This window comes from Taeniopygia guttata, chromosome 23 (assembly GCF_048771995.1).
Source record: "Taeniopygia guttata chromosome 23, bTaeGut7.mat, whole genome shotgun sequence".
NCBI lineage: Eukaryota > Metazoa > Chordata > Aves > Passeriformes > Estrildidae > Taeniopygia > Taeniopygia guttata.
This window is the reverse complement of record NC_133048.1, coordinates 6,034,602-6,057,971: the sequence shown is the minus strand read 5'-3', so window position 1 is coordinate 6,057,971 and position 23,370 is coordinate 6,034,602. Positions and strand designations below refer to the sequence as shown.

General features: G+C 51.5%; 1 protein-coding gene across 1 annotated transcript; it reads right to left on the bottom strand.

Annotated features, from left to right (window-relative positions):
- Positions 1-488: 488 nt before the first annotated feature.
- MATN1 (matrilin 1) lies at positions 489-22,569 on the bottom strand. The gene is made up of 7 exons (XM_072917991.1): positions 22,236-22,569; positions 17,921-18,267; positions 12,954-13,176; positions 9,307-9,432; positions 8,644-9,057; positions 6,487-6,639; positions 489-3,252 (listed from the first exon to the last, which is right to left on the bottom strand). Exons 1-7 carry the CDS (start codon positions 22,321-22,323, stop codon positions 3,083-3,085), a joined length of 1,521 nt encoding a protein of 506 aa, XP_072774092.1. The 5' UTR covers positions 22,324-22,569; the 3' UTR covers positions 489-3,082.
- Positions 22,570-23,370: the final 801 nt, after the last annotated feature.

Sequence of the window (23,370 nt, the reverse complement as noted above, 5' to 3'; positions counted from 1 at the left end):
AGCTGAATTTGTTCTAATTTATAAAGAGAAGTGGCTCAGGGGCTCTCAAAGGTGCACTTGGAATAATCCCACAAATGATTGTAACAGGATCTGCTCCTGTCGAGACACAAATATGAAACATCTGCAACTTGTGTGGAAAAATAGACAGGAACTCATCCCAGAAAGTTCGGGAGCTGGAGGGGTTACCCTGGATCTGGGATATTCAGGATTTGCCTGTGAGGATGAGGTTTGGTCATCAAGAGCTGCCTGCAGCCCTTGATTCAGGGCTCAACTCATCCCCATATCTCCAGGAGTGAAAGAAATTATTTTTATTGTAAAAGAGGCCCTGTTTGGAGAGAAGGCTCTGCCTTTCTCTCTGGACCCATTTCTTCCCTTTCACAGAGATAAGAGGATGTGACATGAGGTGATTTCCTCCCACTAAGGAGCCTTTGGAGAGGTGCTGTTGTCAGGCAACCTCCTCAGCACTCACACAAAGGATGACGCTTGGCTTCCCAGATTTCCAGCAAAATTTTAATATTCCCCCAAAACCAAAACACATCTGCTCTGGTGACACTTCTGAACAGGCCAAGTCACCCCAAGAAGCTTTTCTCATGTAGTCACAAGTATAAATATTTTGATACAAAAAAATAAAACCCCATAAAGAAACCCATAAACCCCATAAACATCCCCAGGCACTCAGAGGTGCTGTGGGGATCCATGGCCAGGTACAGCTGCAGGGACAGGCAGCCTGAGGTGCACCCACCCCACATTCCCAGGGAATCCGGGAGCAGAGTCTGCAGGGTCTGTGGTGAGCCTGGAAGCTGCTCCCAGGAGTGGGGTGAGCCTGGGCGGGCACAGGGATGGAGGCTCTGATCCCAGGGCAGCTCCAGCAGCATTCCCGGGGTGGGGGATGGATTTGGAGCTCCAGCTGAGGGTGTGGGGACACAGCAGGGCACATCTGGCTGGTGCAGAGCCACAGAGGGTCCTGAACCTTGTCAGGATCACCCAGGAAAGAGCACATCTCCTGGCTGGTGGCACTCAGGGCCACAGACCTGGCACAACGGCAGGGTCACCCAGAGCAGGGGATGTCTCCTGGCTGGTGGCACTCAGAGTCTCCTGCACGTCACCCAGAGCAGCTCAGCCCAGCGCTGGGACACTGGCACCATTTCCTCTGGGAAAGCTGTTCCTGTTCTAGTTCCACAGCTCGGGATGAACCCAAGCAGGAGCAGCCTGGCCCAGCCTGCAGAGCACGCTCAGGATCAGAACTAAACCTCTAAACCTCACCTAATTGCTGACAGCAGCCGGGAGCTCAGCTTTGGCCTTTGCACCCAGCAGCTGAGGGTGATTCTAAGCCACTCCGATTTTAAATTAAATTATCTCATGCATAGAAACAAAAGCTGCAGCAGAGGATTCACAGAACTCATCATCAAGTACTCAGTAACACGTATATATATTAAGCTTTAAATAAAAAAATCTTTCAAGGTTTTTTTTGGGGTTTTTTTTTTTTTTTTTTTGAATATATGCACTCTATAGGATGCAGCAAACTTGAGCCTGGTCTAACTCTCAGTCACACCCTGTGCTCTGCCCTCTATACAAAGTCTGCTCTACTGTAATAATTCTTCCTTTTAAACAAATGCAGGTAGCCTAGACCTTAATAAAATCTGCCCAGAGCCCTGGGGCTGAGCTGCTCTCCCTGAAAAATGGAGCAGTTCTGGTTCTGTTACTTTGGAAGGAGGTGAAAAACTGCTGAGGTGGGGTTTTAGATGATCTTGTTCTCCAGGGCTTCGATTCTTTTGGCCACAGCTTCCAGTGAGGAGGAGTTAAGGAGGAAAAATGGCAATTTTTCTGGGAATGTTGGGACTTTTTTGTGTGGGCACAGAGTGATGGGCCAAGGTTTTTAACTAAAGGAGGAGAGACTTTGGGAAGGAATTGTTCCCTGGGAGGGTGGGGAGGGGCTGGGCTGGAATTGCCAGAGCAGCTGTGGCTGCCCCTGGATCCCTGGCAGTGCCAAAGGCCAGGTTGGACACCTGGGGCAGTGGGAGGTGTCCCTGCCATGGCAGGGTGGGATGGGAGGAATTTTAAGGCCCCTCCCACCCAAACCACTCAATAATTCCCTGATCCCAGGTAAGGATGGGAGCAGGAGCAGGGGGATCTGTGCCCATCCCCTCTGGCATTCCCAGAGCTGCTCGGCCGATGGAGGTCACCGCAGGAAGGAGCTGTCTGTGCTCACACATCCTCCCACTGCCACAGGCTCACTCCCAGAGGAGGAGGAAAAGGAGGGGCTGACAGAGTCTCTGACCCTGAGGAGAGCAGCAAGAGCTTTTCTTGGAGTTCCAGAGGAATTTTCTGCTCTTCTCACTAACTGCTGTTGATGGTGTGCCTGGGAGAGGCCGCCCACGGGGTGGGAGCTGTGACTTCCCGTGACCTCTGCACCACACAGGTCACAGATCTCACCCAGCTTGGCTCCGGGAGAAGGAACAGAACTGTACCACAGCAGGGCCCAGAAATGTGTGAAGAAATCAGAATGTTGCTTTTAAAATTAGATCCTCTCCTGATCCTCAATGGTGAGACATCTCCCCTGCCCCTGTGAGCCACCCCGAGGCTCCATGAATTTCTTTTTTCAGAAGAAGTTTTTTTCCTACTCAGTTTTTTGGTGGATTTTTCTCTCTTTCTGCCACTTAATGAAAGGCCCAGCACAGGAGAACTCAGTCCCACCAGGTGGGTTCTGATGGGATCCAACTCACCTGGCTGGAGATGCTTCCAGGGAACAGTTCCACCAGGATTTATCTCCTGGCACTGAGTTTCGGCCGGCTGGGAGAACCTGGGATGGGTGGATGTGTCCATCTGGATTATCCACACCACCCACCTACAGTCTGAGGTGCTCTGATGTCCTTCTGTCCCTGCAGTCCATGACGGAATTCGGGCAGTGATGGATGTTTGCTCTGAAGGAGTTCCCTGTCTCCCATTCCAGCTGCCTAAGGACCTGCGGCCCCATCTCCCCACGATCCCAGAATCCCAGAGCTTGGAAAAGCCCTCCAGAGTCATCAAGTCCAACTTTTGACCAACCCCCACCTTGTCACCAGCCCAGACTCCCTCAGGTGCCTCATTCCCACCTTCCTGACCCATCCCACCTCCTTCCCCAGGAGCAGACCTTCCCCATGGTCCCTCTGGATCCAAACTTCCAAAGGATATGTTTCTGCTGCAAGGAATTAATGAGGTCTTCTACTTTGGTCTGGAACTTCATGATGGATTTGCACTCACATGGATCTTCCTCTGTGGGTCACAACAGCAAAAGGATGAGCGGCACCAAAAATTGACTTAATCAAAATCCCTGAGCCCACTGAAACAGAAAAATTCTTTTCTTCTATGTCAGAAATAGGAAGGAAATCAAAATATAATTATTTCTAATTATCTGATTGATCTCTTCTGGCTTTAAGCTCAGATGAACAGAGAATGTCACATTTTTCTGTTATTTCAGCCATAAGAAGTCTTTCCTGGGTTCCCAACTCTCTGGAAACCCACTAAGCTCTGCTCCTGATGCTTCAAGTTTGCCCTAAAATTAGAGTCTGAATTTTGAATAAAGCCAACCTCTGTCTCCCCAACAAGATCCAATAGAAATTGGAGGAACTGCTGCTATCAAGACTGGTTTGAGCTTTGCTTCAGTAACTCCAGTCCTTGAGGGGACTCCAGTCCATGAGAGTTAATCACTTTGCTAATTTATGTCACTAATTTACATCTGTTCTTCAAGGAAAATTAACTTAGACTGGAACAGGAGAAAAAAGATGACTGGGAAAGAAAGGGAGGGGTTACAAGGCCACTCTGAGCTGAAAAAAGAAGGAGTAAATAAAAGACAGAATTTTTAAAGGACATTAATCACTTGCACCAAAACACAACAGGTTTAAACCAGCCAGGTGTAACCTAAAGCTGTCGATTAACAGAAGATTTCAAGGCAGCTGTTGAGAAATACAAGCTGGCACTGGGAATGAAAAAAAAAAATGCAAATACCTCCTTACCTTCCTTTTATTTTTAATACTCAAATGTAAACATGTTTACCCAAATTGATATTTTAAAAAAGACAGTTTTTATGACATTTAATTTTTTTTTGGTTTTTTTTGGAAGGCTGAAGCTTAAATGTATTTGAATGATTTTAAAGTACAATTTGTTGGGGATTTCATATAGATCCCATCCTCTTGTTCTTGGATTGATCCTAATTTTTTAATGAGACTTTTCAAAGAGTCTCTGCCTTGCAATCCTTGCTCTGCAGACACGGGGATTACCCCTCTCCAACTTTTTCAGGAGGAAAGGAAATTCCATCTTTAGGAACCTGGAGACAAATTCATCCTTTCTGAAGAAAAAGAAGGGCAGAAAGGAGGAGGGGAAAGGAAGGAGAAGGGGATTTGGGAGAGGGGGACAAGGCTGAGGTGTGGGGGTTGCTTTGCCTTAGGTAACCACCCAAAATATCAATGTCGCCTAATGGTCCCATGTGTTCTGCCAGCTCCACACACTGAGAACTGGGAGATTTTTATCACATTCACCTAAAAGGGCATTTTGATCCTTCTACTCCAGACTGCAAATGCTGTCACTGTGTGGGAGTCCAGGGCAACTCTCTGGCTGCCCTGGCAGGTCTGGGACCCTGGCAGGGGGTCAGGAACCCCCCTGGACAGAGCCCCCAGAGACACTGTCTCTGATACCTGTCCATGGAAAAGAGTTTTCAATCTTACAGGATGAATTACCAGCTCTGAGTGTTTGATATAAGTAATAATTAAGTGTGGCATGGGTGCAAAAGTAAAATTTTAGGATTCTAGATTACGGGTCCAAAGGGGATAAGATGGAGGAAATTGGGTGTGTCTTGTCCTTTTTCTCCTTCTTCATGCCCTCCATGTTTCACTGTAGCGTTGGCATTTTTCTGTTGGTTTAGGCTGGGGACACACTGTCCAACGTAGGTGTCAGATATTGGCACGTTATTGTAAATATAGCACAGGTAGTTTCTGGTATTTAATGTTTGTACCATCCCACTGAGGGCAGAGCCCCACACGCTGCCCTGCAGGACAGAGCTGCGGCAGGGCAGCAGAACATGTTAGAGATAAACAGAATAAACAACCTTGAAACCAGCACAGATGAATTACGACTTCTTTGGCTGCGGGGCTCAGAGACTTTCCACAATCTTGGAACTATCAATACCACAGATTCTGACATCACTGAACCCCTCCATCCTCAATTCCCCTCCCACCAGCACAGATCTTCAGCTGCAGCTTCTCCAGGGCTGTTTTCACCCCTCCAGTCCAGCCTCAAACACTGGCTGAAGCCCTCCATCCCAGCTGTGACAAATGAGTAATGAAATGGTTGACTCTCACAATTAACAGGCAAATTTTATGTATATGTTATGAGAAGTTTTATAGATTGATAATTATTTCCTCCCCCTTTTTGCATTGTTCTCACGGGATGGCCGGGGAAGCTGGGACATTTGGGAGGGGGGGCTCGTTACCATGGCAGCAGCTGACCCCCAGTCAGGATGGCAGAAGTGATCCCAGCCCTGGACAGCGAAGGAGGAGTCGATGGACAGAACTTTGGGAGGGGCCGAAGGGTTAAAAGGTGAAATCTCCACTGTGTGGTGAGCACATGGTGGGGAAATCCTCTGCTCCTGGTGCTGTGATATTTTCTTTAATCAGTCTTCTGTTGTATTTTTGATAAGGTTTTAATAAACCTTTTAAATTCTTGGAAGTGAGTAGCATTTCTCACACCAGTCCTCTCACTAACACAGATCGAGGATCTGCAGCTTCTCCAAGGGCATTTCCATCCCTTCTCTCCAGCCTTGATTGAATCCCTCCATCCCCAGTCCCCCTCTCACCAGCACAGACCTCCATCTACAGTTTCTCCACGGGCATTTCCATCCCTCTTCTCCCTTCCAATCCCCTCTCACCAACACAGACTGATGATCTGCAGCTTCTCCAAGGGCATTTTCATCTCTCCACTCCAGTCTTCAAACACTGGGGCAAAACCCCTCCATCCCAATCCCCTCTCACCAACGCAGATCTTCACCTGGCAGTTTCTGGAGGGGCATTTTCACCCCTCTGCTCCACCCTTCAGAATTCACAGAGTCACTGGGTTGGAAGAGACCTTCCAGACCATCGAATCCAACCCAGCCCCAACCCCTCAACTCAACCCTGGCACCCAGTGCCACATCCAGGCTTGTTTTAAACACACCCAGGGATGGGGACTCCACCACCTCCCCGGGCAGCCATTCCAGAACTTTGTCACTCTTGCCATGAAAAACTTTCTCCTGACACCCAACCTGGATTTCCCTGGGGCAGCTGAGGCTGTGACCTCTGGTTCTGTCAGCTCCTGGAGAAAGAGCCCAGCCCCAGCTGGCCACAGGCACCTCCCAGGAGCTGTGGGGAGTGCTGAGGTCAGCCCTGAGTCTCCTTTTCTCCAGGCTGAGCACCCCCAGCTCCCTCAGCTGTTCCTCAGCTGTTCAGATTCTGTGACTGAGCCCCAGTCCCCTCTCACCAACACAGATCTTCATCTGCAGCTTCTTCCCGATCTTGCTGATGGTCCTGAAGTCAGCAGTGTAGAAATAATGCTCAGCCACGGGTTCTGAGGCGATCTCCCTCAGCTCGTCCTCCACGGCGTTGCCCACTCCCACGGCAAACATCCGAAATCCTGCCGGGAATGGGATCCTGTCAGCAGCACGGAGCTGGCATGGTGCCACCCCTGCCAGGCTGGACATCCTCATCCACCCCCTGCACCTCCAGGCCCCACACAGCTCCATATCCTAGCTGAGAATTACCCTTCACCCCCTCTATTCCAGACTCCTTTCAGCCAGGTCAAATAGGGTGAAAATAATTTTACAAGCAGAGATTTTATTAAAATTTATCAGACCATGTGGCCACAAGAACGAGGTTTTGGAGATGCAAGAAAGGACATGTGGTGGAAACAACATCCCACTGATCTGGGAGTGATAATGTAGTGAAAGAAAACAGTGGGAGTTTCCAGAACAGGCTCAGCCACTGTTAATCAACCCCTGTTAACGAGCCCTGAGTAGCAAAGTCCCCCTGCAGTGAAGACCTGAGGTCAGCAGAACTGAGCTGAGTCTCTGTCTAAAATTGCAGCTCCCCTGGGAGTTCAGAACTTGCCCAGGGATCGTCCTGCTCTGTCAGGAGATTGATCTGCTTAAACCTGTTTCTGTTGAACTGAAATGCAATTTTCCCATTTTGGGTGGTATTAATTAGCCCTGATTAAAAATATTTGTTTCTACTTTGTGTCTACTGTCCATGCTCATGGAAACGTTTCCCTGCTCCCATTTTTGCCTTTCTCTGGATATATCAAATATGTGCTGTTTTTCCAAGGCTCAGATCACTGAACAACTCTGCAGTCTCATTTTAAGCACTTGTTTATCCCACAGCAATAACTCATGAAGAGATAAGAGATTTCCTCGCAGGGACAAGAGAGGAGGGAGAGACAAGGCACAAAGTTTTATCACCAGGGAGGAATAAATTCTATAAATACACTTTATAAGAACCTTTTGTTTTGTAAGAGCTGAACAGCCCTGTAAGATGTCAGAGTGCTTTGTAAACATTGGTTTTTCACCAGCTCCCTGACCTTTCTGGTTATGTGCTGGCCCCGAGTCCCATCTAGTGGTGGAGAGTGAAGTTAAAAGGAAGGGAAGGATTCAGCAATTCCTGAATGAATTCCCAGGGCTGGATCTATTTAACACAGGGGTGTCAGAGACTGGGAACATGCTCAGCGGGTCAGCAAAGGGGCAGCTCTCAAGGCATTAATATTTCATGGGGCTCAGACACAGGAATTCATCAGTGTGTGGCCACTGAGCGCTTTTCATACAACAGCAGCTGAGAAAAGTTCCTTACTAATGTGCCTGGGGTTCCTCCTTAACCCATGTCTGTGCTTTGTTTATTGTTTTATTGCTTTTTCTTTGCCTTTTCCAGGCCTTGAGGCTGATGCAGCCAAGCCACGCTTGGCCCTGCAAATCCTGGGGTTGGTTGTCTTTGCCCCCGTGTGCCTCTGCTGCTGGGCTGGGCTTCCTGACCAACCCCGACAAATCCCAGACTGGCTGGGGTTAGGAGAGACCTTAAAGCTCTTCTTGTTCCACCATCTTCCACCACCCAGGTTGCTCCAAGCCCTGTCCAACACTAAAGGTGCTGGAACCTCCTAATTCCAAATTCCCCCTGCAGCTTCCTTCCACATTTGTGTGGAGCAATTAGACTTGGGTGCATCCCATTCCACAGGGTAAAACTCCATCCTGTCCATCCCATTCCACAGGGTAAAATTCCACCCTGCCCATCCCATTCCACAGGGAAAAATGTCACCCTGTCCATCCCCTTCCAGGGGGGAAAACTCCACCCTGTCCATCCCACTCCAGAAAATGGAACTCCACCCTGCCCATCCCATTCCAAAGGCATGGAACTCTATCCTGGCCAGCAGACTCCTCCAAAGACACAGAATGGACCAAAAGCAGTTCCTGGCACACCAAGGTGCACCTGACACCCAGACTGAGGAGTTCCAAGCTCTCTCTGAGCGAGGATAGTCAGGGAATATCTCCCCAGAATTACTCATTATGACCTGTTTATATCCTAAGAGACAGATCCAGGGAAGAGGTCCTGCCTGGGCCAAGGGAGAAAGAAGCCCCTGGGGATTCAGGAGCCCTACCTGAGTCCTTGGCTTTCTTGGCAGCATCTGAGATATAATCCTGTGAGCGTCCATCAGTGAAGACAATCCCCACCTTGGGGACCCCCGGCCGGGCTCCGTTGATGGCGGAGAAGGAGCTGTCAACGAGGTACTTCAGAGCCTGGCCTGTCATGGTCCCCTTCTCCATGTAGGACATTTTCTTCACTGCTGCTTTGATGTCCTTCTTGCTCTTGAACTGCCCCAGGGGGAACTCCTGCCGGACAGAGCTGGAGTACTGCACCAGCCCGACCTGGGCCTGCTTGTCCGACACCTCCAGCGAATCCACGATTTGGTTGATGAATTTCTTCACCAGCTCGAAGTTCTCAGGCCTCACACTCTTGGAGCCATCGATGAGGAATACAAGATCCAGAGCAGACCCCAAGCCACCATTGCAAGCTGAGGAAAAACACGAGAAGAGGGGAGAAGCAAACAGCAGCAAAGGCCTCAATAAATGATGTAGGAAAATAGAACCCTAATGCCATTTGTTGCTGTGGGAATGGGGTAATCAATGAAAACCCAACCGGAAATTACAGCAATATTTTGAAAGTGATTCTGGCTGGTAAGAGCGGGGCTTCCCTTTCTGCCTTCCCCAAGCAGAACATCCCAGTGCTGTCAGCACCATCCCCTCAGGGACACCTCACTTACCGGTGCAGGTCTTGCCATCGTTGTTGAGGCTGAAGCCGTCCCTGCAGGCACACCTGTAGGCCCCCGGGGTGCTGACACACACCTGCTCGCAGTCATGGTCCCCCGTGGCACACAGGTCGGACACCACTGCAAGGAGAGGAGGGGGTGGCTTCAAGCAGGGCCAGCCCAAGGCCTCCCTGCCCACACCCAGCTCTGCACAGCCTCACATTGACCCCAAAATTAATTCTGCTTTGTAGTGGGACATAGCTCATTGATCCTGGACAGTGGCTGAGGAAATGTCTCAGGTTGGAAATGGGGCTGTGTGTTCTGTCCCACCTGTCAGAGCTGGGGCAGGGCTCTGCTGCTCTTTGGGCACTTTTCTTTATCTCTCCCACAGCCAATCCTCCATCCAGGAGATCTCTGCTGTTCATGGCCACTGAGTGTCCCTGCATGGCTGAGAAAATTCCATCATCCATGGGGAGATGCTGCGCCCAGGGGAGGAGCCGAGCATTCCTACCTGGATACAATCTGACCTGGGAACAGCACAGCAGCCTTTGCCCCCTGCATTCCCAGAGGAGCAGCTTTCTTCCCCCTGCATTCCCAGAGGAGCAGCTTTCTTCCCCACTGCATTCCCAGAGGAGCAGCTTTCTTCCCACTGCATTCCCAGAGGAGCCCAGGCCCATCTCCCCCAGCCCTGGAGCTCCAGAGGAAAACTCCCCCCTTGTGCAGGATCCTGCTCCAGCAGAAGCACAGCTGGCACTGCAGGAGGGCTGAGCCACCCTGGGATGGGGCTGCTGCCACCTCCCTGCCCCACAGGCTGCCAGGGCTGCTCTGACTCTGCCACTGCTTTGGTTGCCCTATTGCATTGGTATTTTTAATCTTCCTGGTAAAGAACTGTTATTGCAATTCCCATATCTTTGCCTGAGAGCCCCTTAATTTCAAAATTACAATAATTCAGAGGGAGGGGCTTTACATTTTCCATTTCTGGGGAGGCTCTTGCCTTCCTCAGCAGACACCTGTCTGTTCAAACCAAGACAGGCATAAAGACAAGTAAGAAATTCGCACAAGTCTCCCTGCTCCACAGCACAGCAAGGACTGGAAATCCTCCCCATGCTGAGGGCAAACCCCTCTGGGTGTGGGACAAATCACAGCACACCTCACTCTGAAAATCTCCTGGGTGAGGTGTGGGTCCCAGCTGCCCCCCGGGCTGGTCAGTACCCCATTTTTGCAGCTCTGCAGTACAGTTCTGAGCAGGGAGCTCAGCTGCCCTTCCTGGACATCACTCATGTGTGAATTCCCTGCCTGTGCAGCTCTCAGATCCCTGATCTCCAAACATTCCTGCTGCCCTCCTGCCCTAGCTGTGGCTCCTGGGATGCTGAGCAAAGAGCAGCTGAGTGGCAGCAGCAGGAGCCAGCAGCGCTGGGGGGTGACAGCGCTGTCACAGCCACGGCAGTGAGAGCAGTAAACAAACTCCAGAGGAAACAGGGCTGGGGAGGCAAATTCAGTTACAAATGCCAGGAAAAAATGTGCAGAAATCCAGGCACTGGGCTGGAGCAAACGGATGGGAGGTGGAGCAGAGTCTTTCCGAGTTAAGTTTGTTATTTTGAGCCATTTGTGTTCTGCTCTACTCATATTTTTTACGGTTTTTTGGCCTTTCCACTTCCCGTGGCTGTGCCAGCACTGGTAGGTTCTTCCAGCCCAGATCCTTGGGAATGTTCCTGCCCCTGGAGCTGCCTGTAGTTCAGCTCTGGTTAATCTCACCCCTGGCTGGAGCACCAAGGGTTTCCTGTTTCCCCATGAGTTTGCTGAGCGCTGTGGGAAGCACAATCCCTGCTGCCAATCCCACAAATCCTGTGCTGTGCCTGAGCAGGGGGTTTGGGTTCATCTCTGGGGTGGTTTAGGGCAGCTGCACATAAAGAACATGATAACAGAGACTTGGGCATTCCCCCAGGGCTGTCCTCTGCTCCCTGCAGCAATCCTGAGTGCTTCCCTCATCTCCCCAGCTTTCCATGGGAAGAGCTTTGCCATCTGCACAGGGAGGCACAGAAAGGATTTTCCCCCACAGCTTCAAACCACAGGGTGAGACCTTGGCACCACTGCTGCCTCCTGATTCCAGGGCAGCCAATTCAAACTCTGCGAATATTCATGGCCTGGATTCCACTCCTCAAATTCTGTCTCTCTCCCTCCTTTTGGCTGAAGTGTTTGTTCCCTCTCCCGGGAACTGCTGCTGCAGTGACACCTGATAACACCTGACTCATTCTGTGTTATCACCTGAGGATAATCCACGGCTCACTCTGTATCCGAAATTTCCCTCCTTTCCACAGAGGAGCCAATCTTCCATGACAAAAAGCTGCTCTCCTTCATCACTTTCAGCCTGGGAGCTGCACCAGGAGATTTTACACCTCTCAGAAACTGGAGTTCTTCAGGTCCAGCTGTGTCTGTTTGGAGTTCCAGGTGGATCACACCTTTCAGGAAGTGCTACCACACGCTTTGGCTTCCAGGGAATGGCAGGGAGAAGCCCCTGGGCCTCTCTTGCTGACAGAAAAAGGGGATTTATGGCCAATTCCTGCTGCCTTGGGGCACATTTGGAAGCAATAAAACACATCCAGTCCTTCAGCAGCTCCTGTAGGAGCAAAGCTGCATTTGTAGGATGCTGTTTTGTAGGACACTGTTTTTGTAGGATGGGGATTGGAGGATTGGGTTTGGAGCATGGTGGTTTTGTAGGATGTTGTTTGTAGAATGGTGTTTGTAGGGTGCTGTTTGGAGGATGCTGTTTTTATAGGATGGTGTTTATAGGGTGGTGTTTGTAGGATGGTGTTTTTAGGATGGTGTTTTAGGATGCTCAGGCTCCTTTGACATGCAGAGAGGAATTAGATCCTGCTCCATCCAGGAGAGATTCCTGCCCCACGAGGTTCCCAACCCCGAAAGCAGCATCAGGCAAAGGCAGCTCAGCCTCTGACAGGAACTGGGACCATCCCAGCTGAACTGGGAATTCTGGAGACAATGCTGGTGGGGGGAATTAAAAACAAATTCTCTCAACTGCCCCAAATGGGGTGTGATTTCAAGTGTTCTGAAATCCTCTTTTCCAGATTGTTTTTCAGTACCTCCAGTGGACCATGTTTACAAACTTTCCAGTCTTGGTGTAATCTGGAGATTTCTTTAAACAAAACCTGAAATTCCCTGGACAAAACCCTGCAGTTCTGGAAAGGCAACTTCAAAGAGCCCCTGATTCCCACAGGGATGAAGGGTGGTCACAGGTACAACTTCCATGGGAAAGGCTGGAGGAGGACTTTGGAAAAGGGTCTGGAGGGACAGGACACAGGGAATGGCTCCCAGTGCCATTGGCAGGGCTGGATGGGAGATTGGGAATTGGACATTGTTCCCTGGCAGGGTGGGGATGGGCTGGGCTGGAATTGCCAGAGCAGCTGTGGCTGCCCCTGGATCCTTGGCAGTGCCCAAGGCCAGGCTGGACACTGGGGCTGGGAGCTCCTGGGACAGTGGGAGGGGTCCCTGCCAGGGCAGGGGTGGGATGGGATGAGTTTTCCAATCCCTTCCCACCCATAACATTCCAGGATTCTCTGCAAAGCTTTAAGATCCTTCCCACCCAAACCATTCCCAACTCCTGGCTGGCAGACCCGCAGCTCTGGGCTGGGCACGCCAGGACTCACCGCAGAAAGCCTCCTGGAACTTGTGGGTCAGCTTCTCGATGACGCTGTAGCTCTCCACATAGTCCACGTGTTCGTCCAGGGGCTCGCTGGCCATCTGCCTCAGCGTGCCCATGTCCACCCTGCCCACGCCGATGGCGAAGATCTCGATGCCCGCGGCCCTGGCCCGGGTGGACACGTCCTGCACCCCATCCTGGGGCCGGCCGTCGGTCACCACGATGGCCACCTGCAGGGGAGGGACAGGCTGGGTGGGCACTGCTATCCCCATTCATATTCCCACAATGCTGCTGGAACTGGCCGGGGTAGGGTTTGCATTTCTAAAATTAAGGGAAAAGGGAATCCCACCAGTTTTTCCCATTCTTTGGAGATCACACCAACTGTGTTTTTTTAAGGTGGAATTAGTTTCTTTCCAAGCTGGAAAAGTTAAATTGCCAGGGACTGATGGTTTCACCAAGGGACAGCTGCTTCATCCCCCTCTAAGGAAACTAAATTAAAATGTATGTTTTAATTTAAACAAACTTGAGCTCAAGCCAAACGAAAGATCTTCAGTGATGCTCAGGACAAGCTCAGCTGAGTGTGGGGCTTCACAGCATCTCAGGAAATGCCATGGAAATGTGAGATGAAGGCTTCATCCCATTTATAGGTGAAGGAGCTGAAGGATGGAACTGAAACCATCTCCATGGGGAGAGAGGAGAAGAGGCCCTAGGTCATGCTGTGTGTCAGGGCCTGCCAGGATTTGTGATTCTCTGTTCCAAAATAAACAGCAGGGATTAAACCCCACCCCTGCTAACCCCAGCATTAAAGTGGCAGCTGGTTTAAGTGAGAACTGGATTTCAGCTTGGATTAAACAGTGCCCTGAACCAGTTAAAAGCCTCCCAGAGTCCTGCTCCTCGTTTGTCCCTTTTCCTCTTTATTTTTCTTCTGAAAAAAGACTATGTCACAAGACCTGTATTCTTGCCCTTTGCCAATTCTTCTGCCCCTGCCACTTTTCCTTACAACTGATTTATTGTGACACCACTGCCAACTCCAAAGGAATGGCTTGGGCTGGAATACAGAATGGGGAAGGAGTTTCCCCTCTGGAAAAAACAGGAGAAACAGGAAAAATGTGGGGCTTTACAATCTCATTTCAGCTGTTTATCTGCACTTCCTAAAGGATGCACAATTAAAAATTCCCAGGAACATCATAATTCCGTAACTGGTGCTTCCATGGGGGAAAAAATAAACAAATTCAGGCCTTGCTCTTCTAGCGTGGCAAAAGAAAGGCAAAGAGCACCTGTGGCAGGTGTGGGGGGAATGGGTGTGCCCGAGGAGCCCCGCGGTTTTCCTGGGGTGGGAGTGGATCCATCCGTGCAGTGGAGCCTTTTGCCAGGAGAGAGAGCCCTCGGCCCAGCCTCAGCTCCAGCTCCAGCTCCAGCTCCAGCTCCAGCTCCAGCTGCAGCTGCAGCCGGGCTGCTCCGCCTGAGCAGCACCAGCAGCGCCGCCCGGGCTGCCCAGGGGAGGAGGAGAGCCCGCAGAGCCCGGCTGGCAGCAACGAGGGAGTCATCAAATCGGGGACCAGAGGCGTTATCAAATCAGGGATCAGAGGCGTTATCAAATCAGGGAATGAGGGGACTCATCAGATCAGGGATCAGGGGTGTTATCAAATCAGGGAGCAGAGGCATTATCAAATCAGGGACCAGAGGTGTTATCAAATCAGGGAATGAGAGGAGTTATCAAATCAGGGATCAGAGGCGTTATCAAATCAGGGAATGAGGGGACTCATCAGATCAGGGATCAGGGGCGTTATCAAATCAGGGAATGAGGGGAGTCATCAAATCAGGGCAAATCAGGGAATGAGAGGAGTCATCAGATCAGGGATCAGGGGCGTTATCAAATCAGGGAATGAGAGGAGTCATCAGATCAGGGATCAGAGGCGTTATCAAATCACAGAACGAGGGGAGTCATCAAATCAGGGAATGAGGGGAGTCATCAAATCAGGGATCAGAGGCGTTATCAAACCAGGGACCAGAGGCGTTATCAAATCAGGGAATGAGGGGAGTCATCAAATCAGGGAACGAGGGAGTCATCAAATCAAGGACCAGAGGCGTTATCAAATCAGGGAATGAGAGGAGTTATCAAATATGGACCAGAGGCATTATCAAATCAGGGAATGAGGGGAGTCATCAGATCAGGGATCAGGAGCGTTATCAAATCAGGGAATGAGGGGAGTCATCATATCAGGGATCAGAGACATTATCAAATCACGGAACGAGGGGAGTTATCAAATCAGGGATCAGAGGCGTTATCAGATCAAGGATCAGAGTTGTTATCAAATCAGAGACCAAACCCTGCCAGCAGGTCCTGTCAGCAGCCGTGTGTCCTCCTGCAATTCTCTTCCTAAGTCAAGAAATTCTCCAGGTTTTATCAGCTCCTCTCCATCTTCAGCTAAACCCGAGTCCAGCTAAACCCAAGCCCAGATAATCCTGAGCCCAGATAAATCCCAGATGGGGTGGGGCTGCAGTGTCCACACCTGGATGTGATGTAAAGATCCTCATAATGCCTCTATGTGGAAATCTGCCATAAAGGACTCAAAATTCACATTGCTTCCTGCTCTGCTCTTGGCAAAAACAAAACTTCTGGATACGGAGTTGGGATTGGGAATTAATCAGAGAACCCATGGGGAAAATGAATGTAACAGTGAGAGGAAGCTCGGGGACCTCTCTGTGACAGCCTGACAGAAAGAGTGTAAAAACATCTGTTAATATCACATTTGATTATCCCAGTCATCAGGAAATGCTGTTTTGTTCCTAGGATTCTTACCATAGATATTTTCCCTACATCCAGCCTGAGTCAATGTGAAAAAATTTCCCTTTCTTCTTATTATTATTTTCAAACCTGCCTCCAAATTATTTGCAGTCTGAGGATCTCTGTAATTCTCCATCAGTGAAAAAGCTGAGTCCTGGTGTGGGCCTGGTTTGGGAAAGGCTTGGAGGGAAGGAGCAGCCTCTGGATCCTGGGGAGGCTGGCACTGCTCAGCCTTGTGAGGGGAATTATGAAAATGTGAACCTTCTGCTGCCTCCAACAGCTGGATTTCGCCCTGATCCTCAATTTTACCCTGGGAAAACTCAGAAATGTTGTTTTTCAAGGTCAAACCTTTTGCTTATTTAACCAGCAGCTTTCCCTGTGAATTTCTGACAATCTGGATCCCTCATCCTTCTGTCAGACAGAAATTCCACGTGGTCTGGTACAATTTATTCCTGGTTAATTCAGATACCTGAGCATTCCTTGGCATTCCCAGGTATTCCCAACCCGGGCTGGTGTTTCCCGGCGATCCCACAGCTAATGAGGGAGCGATGGCTCACTATGCCCTGGGAACGTGATGTTCCAGCAGCGCTCCAAGGAGAATCAGGCAGGAAGCTGCATAAAGCCCTGGATTTGCTCAGCAATTTGCCAATTTATTTGTTCTTCCCTAAAAAATAAGGTGAAAGTAATTGGGCTCCCCGTGGGTTTTGAGGAAGGTGGGAGCAGGTTTTTCTCAGAGCTCTTCCAGAAACAAATTGTACTTTTCCCTGCCTGGGGGTGAGGTTTGCTGCACAAAGCAAGAGCAAAGCACTGTGTGATGTTTTGGGATGTTGACAACGAGATTTGCATGAGGATTTGTTGGATTTCTGCTGTGGGAAGGAGAAAGGACCGTGTCCGGTGTTTCTGGAACTTCACCTCCCTAAATCCCTGTATGACCTGTTCCTCCTCCCAAGGCGGGGGATGGGATCACCCTGAGCAGAAGGGAGAAGCTGGATGGACTTCAGGGCAGAGCAAAAAGAGAAAAAATAACCAAGGAACCAAGAACACAAAGGGTTGTGGAGTTTTCCACCTTGCAGACATTGAAAAGCCACCTGGGCATAGTCCTGGGCAGCCCCTCTGGAGCCCAGGGTCAGCTCCAGAGACCCCTCCCAACCTCCTTCTGTGATTCTACCTCTTGGATCAGCTCTGGAGTGGAAGGCAAGAAGGAAAACAAGGAGTGATTTCCTTTCCCCCCCTTTTTTTTTAATGCCTCAGAGAAATCATTCCAAGGCTCACTGCTCCCAGCTCTTCCAGCTGTCCAGGAAAGGAGGTGCCAGGGAGACACTGGAAATCCAGGATAGTTTGTTCCACACAGCCAGAGGTGACAAAGAACAGCAAGGCTTGGGGAGCTGTCTGGCAGCAGGAAAAGAGTGCACGGGGAGAGGGATGGTGAATGGTGTGGAAGAGATTCCGGGGATGAGGATCCAGCACTGTCATGGACAGCTCAGTGGAAATGTCTCTCCAATCTGCAGGGGTGGCCAATGCTGCGTGTAATTGTCAGACTGCATTTAGAACAAAAACTAAGACTGAATACGTTATAATGAGTTTTGTGTTTTCTTTCACTAAGCCCCAAAGATGAGCTTCTTTTTCAAGAACTGAGAGGTTTGAACCTCCCAGAGATTTTCCAAGAATTGAGAGATTTGAAGCTCCCAGAAGTTTTCAGGAATTGAGAGTTTGGAACTTCCCAGAGGATTCCAAGAAGAGTTGAGAGGTTTGAACCTCTTGGAGGTTTCCAAGAATTTAGAGGTCTGACCCTCCCAGAGGTTTCCAAAAGGAGTTGAGAGGTTTAAACTTCCCAGAGGCTTCCAAGAATTGAGAGGTTTGAACCTCCCAGATGTTTCCAAGAAGAGTGGAGATATTTGAACCTCCCAGAGATCTTCAAGAATTGAAAGGTTTAAACCTCTCAGTGGTTTCCAAGAACCGAGGGGTTTGCACCTCCCAGAGGTTTCCAAGAAGGATTGAGAGGCATGAACTTCCTGGAGGTTTCCAAACCTCTGGTTTGCATCTCCCAGAGTTTTTCCACCTGCAACAATCAACCCCCAGGTGTCTACACACAACCAAAGCCCCGAAAAACATCATCTTTCTGCTTTTCCCAACCACTCCATGATGAGTCTCAAGCAAGGAGCTGGAGGAACCAGACCCTTTTGTACCTTTTTGAAGTTGGGCGCGCTGCCCCTGCCGCCCTCGGCGGCGCTGAAGGCGCGGCTGATGGCGAACTGGATGGCCAGGCCCGTCATGGTGCCCGTGGAGAGGGGCTGGATCCTGCGCACGGCCTGCAGCAGGGCCGCCTTGCTCTGGGGGCCCTGCAGGGGCAGCTCGCTGCGCACGGCGCTGGCGTAGTTGATGACGCCCACGCGGGTGGCGTTGGGGCCCACGTCCAGCGCCTCGATCACGCGCGACACGAACACCTTGATCTTCTCAAACTCGTGCGGCCGCACGCTGCGCGAGCTGTCGATGATGAACACCAGGTCCGTGGGCTTGGTCCTGCACAGGGTGCCTGGGGATGGCAGGGACAGAGCGGAAATCAAAGGGAAAGAAGGAAAAGTGTCAAAGTGTCCCGGGAGGGAGAGATCGGTGCTGGTAAAGCAGCACCGGGCCGAGAGGAGCTGCAGGTTTCAGTTCTTTCTCTGTTTCACAGCTTGAGCTGAATATTTAAAACGTTCTTTGTGCTTTTCTAGGGAAGCACCTTTAGGAAAGCAGAGTTCCTGGGGAGTGACATGGACTTGTGGTGAGCAGGGTGTCCCATGTCACCCCGGGCTGCCTCTGAGGGCTGCAGGCAACCTCATCTGCCTAGGGCAGCACGGAGAGAGGGAGGGAGGGATAAATATGTGGAATGAAAGCACAGAGAAAGGGAAGGAGGGAAAGACAGAGGGAGGAAAGGAGGGAGGGATAAAGCTGTGAAATGAGAAAGGAAGGAAGAGAGGGAGGGAGGGAGGGAGGGAGGGAGGGAGGGAGGGAGGGAGGGAGGGAGGGAGGGAGGGAGGGAGGGAGGGAGGGAGGGAGGGAGGAAGGAAGGAAGGAAGGAAGGAAGGAAGGAAGGAAGGAAGGAAGGAAGGAAGGAAGGAAGGAAGGAAGGAAGGAAGGAAGGAAGGAAGGAAGGAAGGAAGGAAGGAAGGAAGGAAGGAAGGAAGGAAGGAAGGAAGGAAGGAAGGAAGGAAGGAAGGAAGGAAGGAAGGAAGGAAGGAAGGAAGGAAGGAAGGAAGGAAGGAAGGAAGGAAGGAAGGAAGGAAGGAAGGAAGGAAGGAAGGAAGGAAGGAAGGAAGGAAGGAAGGAAGGAAGGAAGGAAGGAAGGAAGGAAGGAAGGAAGGAAGGAAGGAAGGAAGGAAGGAAGGAAGGAAGTTGAATGGCTGTACTGAGGGAAGGAGGGAAGGGAAGAAAGGGAAGGAGGGATAAAGCTGTGGACTGAAACCTGAGCTGCATTTCTGCTTCCAAAAAAGGCTGGAAAGGGATTACTGCACCTCAGAGCTGGATAACCAGTCCCCACAGATATCTGTTAATGGGAATGGGCCCAGAACCAGGCACAACACTCAGAAATCAGCTGGGATTGGGAACAACATTCCCAGGTTAAGGGTTAATATTCCCAGCACAGCAGGAGCCAGACCCCTGTTCCCCAGTGATGGCACCAATAATAAACCCCAGTAACAGCACAGAGCTGGTTCACATCTGTCAGGCGGAAACAGCAGAGAAATATGGAACCCATAACTGATAATTAATAATAGATAATTAATCTCTACAGCCCCATGAATACCCACAGTGAAAAGGAGAGGCTATAAACAGGAGGCATCAGCAATGCAACAAACTGAATGATTGTTATTGTTATTATTATTATTTTAATTTCACTCTTTCATGCCATTTTCCATCTTCATTTTCAGCTGTGGCAAGACATAAAAAAAAAAGGCCTGGTGTTTTTTATGATTTCCTAAATGAATGTCCCCATTTCCCCCAGCAGATCTATGGCATGCTGTTCTTTTAAATTTTTTTCTCCTCATTTAGCCTGTCTCTGTCAAGTGCTCTGTTAATATTTGATTTTTGCAGGGCCCAGGGAGTTCCTGTCATAAAGGAGATTTCTGTGGACAGATTTTTAAGTGTGAGCTTTTGGGCCAACAAATCTGCACCAAATGATGGCATAAATATTACAGCTGGTCCTCAGTGTGAGATCTAATGGGGCTTTCAGTCTTTGAGGCAGATAAAAATAAATACTCAGTGATGGATCCATGAAAGAAATAATCAGGTTTGTTTCCTGAGAGGCATCGAGGCTGCATCTGCTCCAGAAAAGTCTGGGAAGGTGGGAGCAAAGCAGGCAGTGGTCATTTTGTCAGGAGCTCTAATTCCCACTAAAATCCAATTTAACATTTTCCCATATGTATGAATTTCATTTTCCCCCCATAATTCACTGCAGAGGAGGAAAGCTCCCAGGGAGATCCATCTGCAGCACTGGAAATCCCTCTTCCAGGGGTTGCCTATGCCCAGTTTACAAGTGAGAAATGAAGGTCAAGGAAAAGGCTCAATTAATTCCTCCAGAAATAAAACACAAATCCCCCTTTGTGCTGATGAATCATCCCTGGGTTTAGTAACAAACTAAGCAGGAAAAGTTATTTTATTTCCCTAAGAACAGCTGGAGCCAATAGAAATTTTTAAGTCAATCTATTTTATTTATTTCTGCTCTGTGATTTGGCCCTAAATAACATTTTTAAGCTCTTTTTATGAGAGTGGAGTTTATTTTAGAGAAGGAAATAGTAAAGAGGGGATATCAGGTAGGAGTTTTTTGGAATTTCAGCCACAGTCAGGGTCTGCAGGACAGGCCCATTCTCTCCAGGAGGTGACAGTCACTTGCTCTGATTGACACCTTGACTCAGCATAGTTTAGTTAAAACTGGGATTAAACCAGAAATAAAATCTTCCTCTATATTTACAAATATCCACACTAGGAATTACTCAGGAATAGCTGAATTAATGCTGACTTCAGCAGAAAATTCCTCTCAGGGCATCTTTGCCATATCCATTAAACCCTGGGAGAACAGCGCAGTAGCCCAGGACTAAAAAGGGTTTATTTTAGAGAGCTGACTGCTCTCAGCAAGGCTGAGCTCAGTCACTGCTCTGTTTCCCAACTTTACACAGCAAAGAGAACCCTCCTTTCCCGAATTCCCGAGGAGAAAGGGCTCAGTTTATCTGAATCCCCCCTCCCTCAGCCCCAGGTACCTCTGCAGTCGCTGTCACACCTGCACAGCTCAGGCTGCCCATGGCTGTGGCCGGGGCATCATCATCACACTGTCCAAACATTTTCAATTCCCACAAGTGTCACTACTCTGGACTTGCAGCCGAGTTTGCCTGTCCTGCAGTGATTTCTGGGGAAATCCCGAAATCCCTGGGCTGCCTGGAACCCGGGGAAGAGCAGAGATGCTCCTGAGGACCAGATCCTCCCTTCCCTGCATGTCCATTCCTTCCCTGCATGTCCATCCCTTCCCTGGGTGTCCATCCCTGCCCCAGGTGTCCATCCCTGCCCTGGGTGTCCATCCCTGCCCTGGGTGTCCATCCCTTCCCTGGGTGTCCATCCCTGCCCCAGGTGTCCATCCCTGCCCTGGGTGTCCATCCCTGCCCCAGGTGTCCATCCCCGTCCTGGGTGTCCATCCTTCCCTGGGTGTCCATCCTTCTCTGGGTGTCCATCCCTGCCCCAGGTGTCCATCCCTGTCCTGGGTGTCCATCATTCCCTGGGTGTCCATCCTTCTCTGGGTGTCCATCTTTTCCCTGGGTGTCACTCTCTTCCCTGGGTGTCACTCTCTTCCCTCGGTGTCAATCCCTGCCCTGCATGCCCATCCCTATCCTGGGTGTCCATCCCTCCCCAGGTGTCCATCTCTTCCTTGGTTGTCCATCCTTCCCTGGGTGTCCATCCCTGCCCTGCATGTCCATCTCTTCCCTGGGTGTCCATCTCTGCCCTGGGTGTCCATCCCTGCCCTGGTTGTCCATCCTTTCCTGGGTGTCCAGCCCCTGCTGCACTCATTCCAGGCTGGGGTTTGGAGCCCGTGCAAGCTGCAGAGCAGGCAGCTCACCTGCTCCTGGCTGCCCTACTGCCCACCTGGGAAGCCAAGCAGAGCAGGAATTCGCTCAGGAACAGACGAAGGAAATCCAAGGAAAAGTCCCGTTCCCAGCAACCCGACCCAGATCTCCTGCTCGGGAGGTGGCCCCGGGTGCCCGGCCAGGTCCTGCTCCAGCCCCTCTGGAGGGAAGGCAGAGCCCTTGTCCCATCTGGGCCTCCTCCAGCCCCACGGGGTGACCCGGGGCCACCCGGGCTGTCCCCACAGGAGCCATCCCAGCCCTAGGTCCCGCTGCCCCGGGGACACACTGGACACAGCTCCTGCACTTGCCCGGCTGTTGCTGGGCATCCCCTCCCCTTCCCCGTCCCCAGCGCCAGGCCGGAGGCACAGAGGGACCCCCGGCCCCCCAGCGCCCCAGCCCGGTCCCCACTCACCGCGGGGCTGCGGAGGGGCCCCGCAGGTGGCCGGGCTGTGCAGGAGCAGCAGCAGCGAGAGCAGCAGGGCACAGCAAATCCTGGCCATGGCCGAGCCGGGCTGGGAGTGCGGGGCAGAGCGCTGGCCCCGGGTATTAACCTGCCCTTCTGCGGAGGCTCCGAGCCAGCCCCTGACACGGCGGGGCCGGGGGGGCAGCGAGGGGAGAGGGGCAGGAAGAAGGAGCAGGAGGAGATGCTGCTGCAGGGTGGGGAGGGGGCGATGCCCAGCCCTGCCCTGCCCCCGGGGCCCCCAGCCCCCACAATGGCCCCATTGCTGCTGAGGGCACCGGGAGCTCTGCAGGAGCGGGGGAAGGAGGGGAACGCGGCGCTGGAACAGTGGCACCACTGAGAGCAGCCGGGGTGGGGCCGCACGGCAGCGGCCGCTGCCCGCAGAGCTGAGCAGGGCCGGGGGGACAGCGAGGGGACAGCGGCAGCGACACACGGGTCCCCTCCTGCCCCGCGCTGTGCCAAGGGCAGGACAGCATCCTTGGGATTCGGGGCTTTGCTCAGAGCAGCAGCGGAGACAGACACAGGAGAGCAAAGGGGTTCCAGGCTCGTGTCCTTCCCCTGTCAGAGCCCAGAGAAAGGGGACAGCGACACACGGGTCCCCTCCCGCTCCCCGCTGTGCCAAGGGCAGGGCTGGAGATCACTTTGGGATCCCTGCCTTGGGGGAAGGCTCAGAGCAGCGGCGGAGAGGCACAGAAAAGCAGAGGGATGGGATGGGGTGGCAGCCTTGTGTCCCTCCTGCAGAGCCCAAGGAGGGGACAGCGACACACGGGTCCCCTCCGGGCCCCCGCTGTGCCCAGGGCAGGATCAGGGGCTTTGCTCAGAGCAGCAGCAGCGGCCAGAGGCTCAGGAAAGCAGGGGAAGGTTTGGGGGAGCGGGTGGCGATCCGGGATGTGGAAGAATTTTCCTGCAGGAACAGGCGCTCCTCTGTGCGGCTGAGCCCCTGTGCGCAGAGCGGGCTCCAGAGCCCAGAGCAGACAAACAGGAGAGGCTGGGGACGGACAGACAGACGGACAGACAGCTGGGGGGTTTGACCGAGCTGGCAGTGCAGCGTTCAGCTCCGCACACACGAGGGAGATGCAGCTCCTGC

Bases quoted from the DNA above. Each gene is read 5' to 3' on its own strand.
- MATN1 (XM_072917991.1), bottom strand. From the start codon at position 22,323: ATGGCCAGGATTTGCTGTGCCCTGCTGCTCTCGCTGCTGCTGCTCCTG. The intron at 13,177-17,920 runs GTACAAAAGGGT...CCTCCCCTGCAG, and splicing joins GCGCGCCCAACTTCAAAAAG to GTGGCCATCGTGGTGACCGA. The intron at 3,253-6,486 runs GTGAGAGGGGAC...TGTGACCCACAG, and splicing joins GCAGATGAAGATCTGTGTTG to AGGAAGATCCATGTGAGTGC.